The 9091-nt window shown below is 47.7% G+C and overlaps 2 protein-coding genes across 3 annotated transcripts in view; one reads left to right on the top strand and one right to left on the bottom strand.

Annotated features, from left to right (window-relative positions):
* The window catches only part of Top3a (DNA topoisomerase III alpha), a 42736-nt gene extending 40006 nt beyond the window's left edge, over positions 1–2730 (bottom strand). The window contains exons 1-2 of the mRNA XM_004640286.2: positions 2129–2730; positions 1544–1573 (exon numbers count right to left, since the gene is read on the bottom strand). Coding sequence (XP_004640343.1) covers positions 1544–1573; positions 2129–2308 — 210 coding nt within the window. The 5' untranslated portion in view covers positions 2309–2730. The remainder of the gene's footprint in view (positions 1–1543; positions 1574–2128) is intronic.
* A 58-nt stretch (positions 2731–2788) lies between these two features.
* Positions 2789–9091, top strand: part of Smcr8 (Smith-Magenis syndrome chromosome region, candidate 8) — a 12031-nt gene continuing 5728 nt past the window's right edge. Inside the window, exons 1-2 of one of the 2 annotated variants that reach the window (XM_023700135.1) lie at positions 2789–2871; positions 3293–5651. In XM_023700135.1, the coding sequence (XP_023555903.1) occupies positions 3301–5651 (2351 nt within the window). In that variant the 5' untranslated portion in view covers positions 2789–2871; positions 3293–3300. Of the gene's footprint in view, positions 5652–9091 lie in introns of both variants that reach the window. The other variant, XM_004640285.2, reaches the window with a different exon arrangement.

The raw sequence follows: 9091 nt of genomic DNA, 5'->3' as shown, positions 1-9091 counted from the left end.
CTGTAATCCCAGCACTTGGGAGGCTGAAAACAGGAGGATCAGTATGAGTCTGATCTAGTAGTGAGACCCTGAACACCCTGTAGACCGTTCCCTAAAAACCCAACCAAAAACAAAAAGCCAAAATAAGAGATCTATTTATGCAATGAAACACTATGCAGCCATAAAAAGGGATGAAGTACCAATACACACTACAGCATGGACAGATTTCAAAAACATGATGCTAAGTGAAAGAATCTTGACACAGAAAGGCCCGATAGTGCACTACTCCATTTGTAGGACATGTCCAGAATTAGCAAATCCATGCAGATAGAAAGTAGTGGCTGCAGGTGACTGGAAGGAGGATATAAGGGAGAATAGTTGCTTAATAAATAGAGATCTCCTTTTGGGGAATGTATTAAATGATATCAAATCATACATTTCAAAATAGCTAAAGTGGTGAATTTTATGTATGTTTTACCACATTCAACTACCCACAACCACATGGCTTCCTAATGCCTTCAGGATCTGCATGCAATTGCTTCTCTTATTTGACCTGCTAGTTTTTCCACCCCTACTGACCAAGCTCCTACCCACTCCCTCATTTTATTTTATTTTATTTTATTTTTTTGTGGAACCAGGGATTGAACTCAGTTCCTTATGCTTGCCAGGCAAGTGCTTATTCCACTGAGCTATCTCCCCAGCCCCAACACTCCCTCATTTTAAACAAGGCACACCATTGGGTTGTTCCTCTTTGTGTGTGTGTGTGTAGGGGGTGGTTTGTTCCTCACACATTTGTACTGTCTGATAAACTTCCAGACTCATTTACCCAACCAATATTCACTGAAAGTCTCTGTATTTCAGACCTACATTAAACACCAGGAGTATAAAGCAACTACTTAATATACTACTTTATCCTTCGGAGCTTGAGAGTCCAACAAATAATTTGACTTTGCTGTACTGAACTTGGAAGATAACTTCCAAATAGGAAAGCAAAGTGCCATGATAACTTATCAATAAAGGTCCCTGGGGCCGGGGAGATGGCTCAGTAGAATAAGCGCTTCCTTGGCAAGCCCAAGGGTCTGAGTTCAATCCCTGGTTCCGCAAAAACAACAACAAACAAAGCAAAACAAAAAACCCCAAAGGTCCCTGACCTAGTGGTGCTAGGGGCAGGGATGTAAGAGAAAGTTTCCTTCAAAAAGAAACATTTAAGCAGAGTTGTAAAATATAAAGAAGTAAGATTAAAGGGGCCCCTTTCAAAAGCTTCAGAGCCTCAGAAGTAGGCAAATGCTGAGCTGGTCATGATTTTCAGCACTGGAAAAAGGCGAACCTCTAAGCCAGCTGTTCAACCTCAGCTGCCTTTTCCTAGAGCTAGAAGAACAGATCTAAGGTCCCTGGAAACTGTAAAACAAACAAACAAACAAACAAACAAACAGCAGCAACAACAGAAAAGCCGGAACCGGGAACTTAGGTCCCATGTTCTTAGAAATGTTCTACAGAAAACCATTTCATGAACCACCTTTATTATCTGGGAGATTTTCCTGAACAAAGGTTCTCATGCCCTTGCCTCCTTTAAGTCGTTTATCTTCCCTTTCCTCTGTGACCACAGTTTATCCTGAAAATATTCACATACTATACTTTTAGCTCTTGGAATCAATTTGTAGGAACAAGAAGAGGGCTGACTCCAACTCTTAACTCCCAAAGCTTGTCATCCCATCAAGGTGAGATTAGGGACTGGTAAATTAGAAATGCACAATGTAAGCGATGTGGCACAAAATACGGAAGGGCTCAGATAGTTGGGGATCATTTGGTCGAGTCGGGGCTTGAATTCGAAGTTAAAGGAGTTTGCTTAGCTTTCCAATTGAACTAAACGTTAGATCTACAAAACAGGCAGTGTTCCCAGGTGTGTTGGAGGATTAGACAAATTTGAGAACGCTGTTAGAGACACAAAGATTGAAGATTTTCTAACAAGTGAAAAAATCTGACTATATTTTACAATTCCACGGGTGCGCCAGCTTGCGGTCAGGGAAGTCTCTGCACTGGGCCACGCGAGAAGCAGTGGTCTCCGAGACGGAGAATCCCGGCGCCCGCCACGCTGTCCCGCTCAGTGGCTTCTCCCAGGGGGCGCAGCGGGTCGCAAACACATTCTTACCCGTCTCATGCGACCGCTGGACAGCAGATCAGCGATTCCCTTGGCTGCGTCGTTTTTCTCGGCCACACACAGGACTTTCCGCACGCCTCGGAAGGCAACCTCCATGGCAGCGAGGGTCAAAGTACGGCCCGTGGGCCTTCGAAACCACCGGAGCGGGTAACGGACGACCGAAAAGATCATCTCTAGGCCCCGCGCCCGTAGCGGCTCTCCGGGTGCCTGCGCATGTTGGAGAAGCCAGGGACAAGGGCCGCCTGGCGCGCACCCGGGGGAATTCCAGACTCTGGGAGGCGCCCGCCCTTTGGTGACTTGCCCACCTTCACGCTGGCTTCCGGGGCTGCAGTTACTGCTCCTTCTCCCGGCAGCCGCGGACCCATAAACCAAAACCCGCAACTCTGCTTCTTCCCGCCTTCTCCCGCCACTTCCTCCAGAGTAGCGCCCCACAGTGACGCCGAACTACAACTCCCAGACTGCCTCGCGCTCCCAGAGCGCACAGCCAAGCGCTTTTCGCCTCCACATTCCAGTCCTACTTGGCTTTCTTTCAAGTACAGTGTTTAACTAGTCTACTGGTACTTGGTAGGGGCCACTGGGTCGTGCCGTCCGAGGCGCTCTAACTACCTTTATTGCTCCTGTCCGGAAGTTTGTGAGACACTTCCGGGGCACTCGGCGTGGTTGACCGGGAGTCATGTGATGCTAAGATGGCGGCGCAGCGGTAGCTGTCTCCGGTTTGTGGCCTCCAAGGATCCCAGACGGTTTTTGCTTTCGGGCCGTGCGGGTGGCAAAGCTTGGGTGAACCCTGCGTCCACATTAGGCACTCAATTAGGACTGGTCCTGTTGCAGTCTCGGTGGGCTCCGGGGAGTGGTAGTGATCTCGTTGCAGGTGCCTTGCGCCGGTGGTGCTTGCCGGAGGAAGAGGGAAAGCGACCATCCTCCGCCGTCTTCTGGGTCTGCAGCTTTGCAGTTCATGGACCTCTGCGGGCTCTGGAGGAGTTGTACGTCTAAGGGAGCTTCAAGAGTTCAAGTTCTCTAGTGTGAGAGGCCGCCTAGGATCCCTGGGGCCGCGAACAAGTCCTCAAGGACTTCGCTTCCTCCTTAATAGGACTCGCTTTGCTGTATCGATTGACCCTGCGTTCTTTCCCATTTCCTCTCAATGTTCTCTCTGTATATCAGGAAATATGATCAGCGCCCCTGACGTGGTAGCCTTCACCAAAGAAGATGAATACGAGGAAGAGCCTTACAACGAACCGTCCCTGCCTGAGGAGTACTCAGTGCCGCTCTTCCCTTTCGCCAACCAGGGAGCCAACCCGTGGTCTAAGCTGTCCGGGGCCAAGTTCTCAAGGGACTTCATCCTTATTTCAGAGTTCTCTGAGCAGGTGGGACCCCAACCCTTGCTGACCATTCCCAATGACACCAAAGTTTTTGGTACTTTTGATCTCAATTACTTCTCTCTGCGTATCATGTCTGTGGATTACCAGGCTTCCTTTGTGGGCCATCCTCCTGGTTCTGCCTACCCCAAGCTAAACTTTGTGGAGGACTCCAAAGTAGTGCTGGGAGACTCCAAGGAAGGAGCGTTTGCATATGTGCATCACCTCACCCTGTATGATCTAGAAGCCCGAGGCTTTGTGAGGCCCTTCTGCATGGCATATATCTCAGCAGACCAGCATAAAATCATGCAGCAGTTCCAGGAGCTTTCAGCTGAATTTTCTAAAGCCTCTGAGTGTTTGAAATCAGGCAACAGGAAGGCATTTGCTGGGGAACTTGAAAAAAAGCTGAAAGACTTGGATTATACTAGGACAGTCCTGCACACAGAAACAGAGATCCAGAAGAAAGCCAATGATAAAGGTTTTTACTCATCTCAGGCAATTGAAAAAGCTAATGAACTGGCTAGTGTAGAGAAGTCCATTATTGAACATCAAGACCTGCTGAAGCAGATCCGATCATATCCTCATAGGAAGGTGAAGGGGTCTGATTTGTGTCCTGGTGAGATGGAGCATACCCAGGGTCAGGCTGACCATGCATCCACTACCTCTAACCCAGATGAGTCTGCTGACTCAGACATTTACACCTGCAGACCAGCCTATACCCCAAAACTCATTAAAGCAAAGTCTACCAAGTGTTTTGACAAGAAGTTGAAGACATTGGAGGAGCTCTGTGACACTGAGTATTTCACCCAAACCCTAGCCCAGCTCGGCCACATTGAACGCATGTTCAGAGGAGACCTGTGCTACCTCCTGACCAGTCAGATTGACCGAACACTTCTAAAACAACAACATATAACAAACTTCCTCTTTGAAGACTTTGTGGATGCTGATGACAGGATGGTGGAGAAACAAGAGAGTGTACCATCTCAGCTCAGTCAAGACAGGCTACCTTCCAGGTCTCTGGAAGAATGCCTGATCCCTAAAGTGTTAATTAGTGTTGGTTCCTACAAGTCCAGTGTGGAGTCTGTGTTGATCAAGATGGACCAGGAACTTGGAGATGAGGAGTACAAAGAAGTAGAGGTGACAGAATCAAACAGTTTTGACCCCCAAGAAAACCTGGACTACCTGGATATGGACATGAAAGGGAGCATCAGCAGTGGTGAAAGCATTGAAGTTCTGGGCACTGAGAAGTCTACTGCTCTGCTGGCAAAGTCTGACAGCCAGGCAAGCCTTACGGTGCCATTAAGTCCCCAGGTGGTCCGAAGCAAAGCAGTCAGCCACAGGACCATCAGTGAGGACAGTATTGAAGTCTTGAGCACCTGTCCTTCTGAGGCCCTCATCCCTGATGACTTTAAGGCCAGCTATCCAAGTGCCATTAATGAGGAAGAATCATATGCAGATGAGGGGGCCATCCACTTTAGTGCAAGCATCAATCCACTGGAGCTAAGTGAGGCCCAGGAGGGTGGTTTGGAAAACACCCCGCCTCAGATAGATTCCTCCTGCTGTATTGGAAAGGAGAGCAATGGTCAACTGGTACCACTCCCCATCCCTGCCCACACTCTCTCTGATGAGGATGGTGTAGTGAGCATTCCCCCACAGCGCTACAGGCAGAAGGACCAGCACTTCCATGTGGACTTTGCAGTGGAAAACACCAATCCTTCACAAGACAACAGTTGTGAGACATTCCCAGCTTATGAATTGGATCCAAACCACCTGCTGGCTAGCCGGGATGTCAGTAAGACTAGTCTGGATAACTATTCTGACACCAGCTATGTGAGCAGTGTAGCCTCCACTAGCTCAGACAGGACCCCCTCCTCTGCTTACCCAGTCAGCTTGTCTTCCGAGAGGCATAAAAAGAGGGCTGGCCAGAATGCCTTAAGATTCATCCGCCAGTACCCCTTTGCCCACCCAGCTATCTACTCCCTACTCAGTGGGAGGACCCTCGTGGTTCTAGGAGAAGATGAAACCATAGTCAGGAAGCTTGTGACAGCATTGTCCATTTTTGTTCCCAACTATGGCCACTATGCCAAACCTGTGAAGCACTGGGTGTCCTCTCCTTTGCACATTATGGATTTTCAGAAGTGGAAGCTTATTGGCCTGCAGAGGTAACTGGTTCTGGGTAGTGGGGAGGGGTCCTGGGCATTTAGAGATGAGAGGATTTGCCTTTCTGGACTCAGAATTGGTAGAAATAGTTTCTAGGCAGGGCCCAGCACCAACGCAGTGTTACTTTTGGCAAATCATTTTCCTCTCTGACTTTGGTTTCATTTTCATTTAGAAGGAAGAATCACAGTTTCTAAGTGGTTGCCAATACCATTGTGTCCTTCTGTTGTTTCAGGTTTATTTGGGAGAATTTTTAAAATTATAGATTCTTGGAGTCCATTCTCAAGCTATTCTGATTCAGTTGGTCTAGGGTAAGATAATGACTTTGATGTATAGCAAGGTTGCACATCTCAGGTTCTTTCTGACTCAGATTCACAGTGATGACTGACTGTCCTTGGTGGGACAGGAGAGCTCCAGTGGCTTTTGCTGAGTTGTTTTGTTTTGTTTTGTTGAGACAGGGTCTGGCTATATTGTCTAGGCTGGCCTTGAACTCACTGTGTAGCCCAGGCTGGCCTCCAACACTCAGCAGTCCTCCTGCCTCAGCCTCTGGAGTGCTGGGATTACAGGCATGCACCACCACACACCCCTGACATTTTCTCTTTAAATTTTTTTTTCAATGCCAGTATACTTTATTGCAGTATTAGTCACATCTTTGAACCTTTCAATAACATACCATATTTGGGATTAAAAATGACAGTAGAAAAATGGTCAATAATTCTACCATTCTGTTTGTTCTTGAAGCCTAGTGTTTTCTTGGTTTTAGCTTTTGTAGTTCGAACCCAGGGCCTTGCCCAGGCCTTCTGCATGCTAGACAATAGCTGAGACTCTGAGCTACATCCCCAGCTCTAAAAAGGAAACCTGAGAGCCACTTCTTTCTCCTTAATACTATTAATTTTTTTCCATTACTATTTGTGCTTTAATAGATTACTCTGTCTTTCTGAATACTGTTTGACAGGTCTAGCTGAGCCTCTTTTTTTTTTTTTTTTTTTAATTTGGCAGAACCAGGGATTGAACTCAGGCTCTTCTGCTTGCCAGGGAAGTACGTATTCCACTGAGCCATCTCCTCGGCTCCTGAGCCTCCTTGTTTGCCCCATGTTCAGTTTCCTCATTTTGTGACCTGTTGCTTTCTTTTTCTACATTGTCTTCACTCACTTACAAAATAAAGGTGCCCAGCTAGGAGATCATTGAAGTCCTGTCTGAGGATAGAGCAGTCTATATTTGTCTCAGCAAGGGGAAAGGAATTTTTGAACCCTGCAGTAGCAACCCTTTCTCTTTACATGGTTCTGGTAACAGTGAAGCCCCCACCTCCCGAGTCTTCTTGTGTTTGTCTCTCTTGTGGAAGTAATGAGACCTTACTGTGACTTGCTGCATTAGTTACTGGGATAGTAGAATGGCAGTTAAAGTGCTACTTTCACATTATGATTTGCGTCACTTGTGGAGAGTCTACTTCAGGCTGGGCTGGCACATGCTGGAGACCAGGTGGAGGTGCTTGAACAATGCCATTGCTCTGGAATTGAAGTGAGACCAGTGACCAGAGCATTATGTTCATGGAGGCAAGACAGAAGAAACATCTAATGGGATGTTTCTTCTGTCTTGAAGACAAAAGTTGGAGGTGAAGAGTGAATCTTTGCTTGAGTATATAGGAGGGTGAGAGTCAGGAAGTTGGTGGGGCCAGTTATGAGAGAGTACCTTGGGGGTCCTAGGAGGAGCTGTTCTCTAGCTTCCTTGTGAGTCCCATCATGAAAGGCTTTCCCAGATTGGTTTTGGCTGCTGTTACTTTGGAAGGATGGGTCAGTGTCCCTCACAAACATCTTTCTGTTCTTTAACTCCCCTAAGCCCAACCTTTGGCTTTGTAAAAGTTTGAGAATCAGAAATGCACAAAATAGGGGTAACTTCTCAATCTGTCAATATAGGAAGCATTCCCAGAATTTCCCCTTGTAACACATGCCAGAAAGGTGAAAGGTGCAGGTTGTCAGCTGGAAGGCCTTGTTGAGGTTTGAAGGACCTTGTGGACTAGGCCAGGCTAAGTTGGAAAGGCTAGCTGTGATCTATGCATGACAGTGAGCATTCTGGTGGGCAATATGTTTGTCTGTGGAAGGGAAGAAGAGGAGTGAGGAGTCTGTGTTCTGGGGCTGCTCTGTCCCTCCTTGGCTCATTCACAATGGGCACCTGGGCAGGTCACTCCCCATTCTAATGAAATGAGAGGGTTTGCTTACTGGTTATTTGCCAGATGTTTAAGAGGACAACTACCTGCTGGACACTGCCCAGGGGGAGCCGTTGTGGTATACTCTGTCCCCCTCTGACACCATGGTGCTAGCTTGACCTCTAAGACTGTTTTCTATGCTGCAGACAGAGCCAACAACACCTATCTCATGGTAGCAGATGTCCCAAGGCTCATGGGATCTGATTAGTGTCCATTCCATGTGAGTGCTCCTGTGTCACACCAGTGAATTATGAAAGAGACTGGTAGGATATCAGGGTTCCAGGTGCTTTTGGCTAGCAGCCCTCAGGGAACATCCTCCTAAGAAAGCCAGAGGCTCTCAGGAGGGACAGCTGAGGCCAATGTACAGATTCTCAGGTAGGAACTTCATTCCCAGAACTGCATCCACATCTTCCAAGTGAGGACAGGTGCTAGGTATGAGGAACCCAGTGCCCTGTACAGGTGTCAGCATATAGTCACCAGAGAACAGGCCACAGAGGGTCCCAAAGTGGTGTGGAAATAGATCAGCTACAGCTCATGCAGAGAAGCCTTCTCAAGGATGGTGAGGAGTAGTCAGGATAGTGGAACAGCAGAAGGTGAACACTGTTGCAGGTATGGTAGTTAGATAAGGAACAAGGGTCTGGGTTGGGCTCTGGTACTGCCATCACTTCTTTTTGCTTTTTTTTTTTCCAGAACCAGGGATTGAACTCAGGCCTTTGCACTTGCCAGGGAAGCACTTAGTCCACTGAGCCATCTCCCTTGCCCCTCTGCCATCACTTCTGTATGGATCCTTGCTCATTAATTCCCAGATCAAGCTGAGCCCTTCTGTGCAGGGTGTAGGGGTTGGGGCCTTATGGTGCCCACCTTCTGAAGCTGTAGGAAGGATTAACATTTAGAATATGGGTCAGGCTCTAGTGCAGCTTCTGGTCCCTAGAAGTGCTCAGGGACATGGACATATATTGGGCCCTCAGGAAGGCCAGGACTGCGTTGACATGGAGAGACACGAGGCACAGCTTTAAAAATCATAAGGAGTAGGAAAGATCCCTTTTACACTCATGACTTTTTCTATGGAGCTTTGATTTTTTTTTTTTTTTTTTAACATTTATTGTGTGTGTGTGTGTGTGTGTGTGTGTGGCCAGCTCAGCCCACCAGGGGGCGCAGCTGGCTGGCATGTGGTGCTGGGGGATCGAACCGCGGTCCCTGTGCTTTAGCCAAGCTTGTTCCAAGTAGGTGCTTTAGACCACT

The sequence above is a fragment of the Octodon degus genome, unplaced genomic scaffold, assembly GCF_000260255.1.
Source record: "Octodon degus isolate 3935 unplaced genomic scaffold, OctDeg1.0 scaffold00122, whole genome shotgun sequence".
In the NCBI taxonomy this organism is placed as follows: Eukaryota; Metazoa; Chordata; class Mammalia; order Rodentia; family Octodontidae; genus Octodon; species Octodon degus.
Note: the sequence above shows the minus strand (reverse complement) of the source record. Positions and strands in the feature narration are given on the sequence as shown.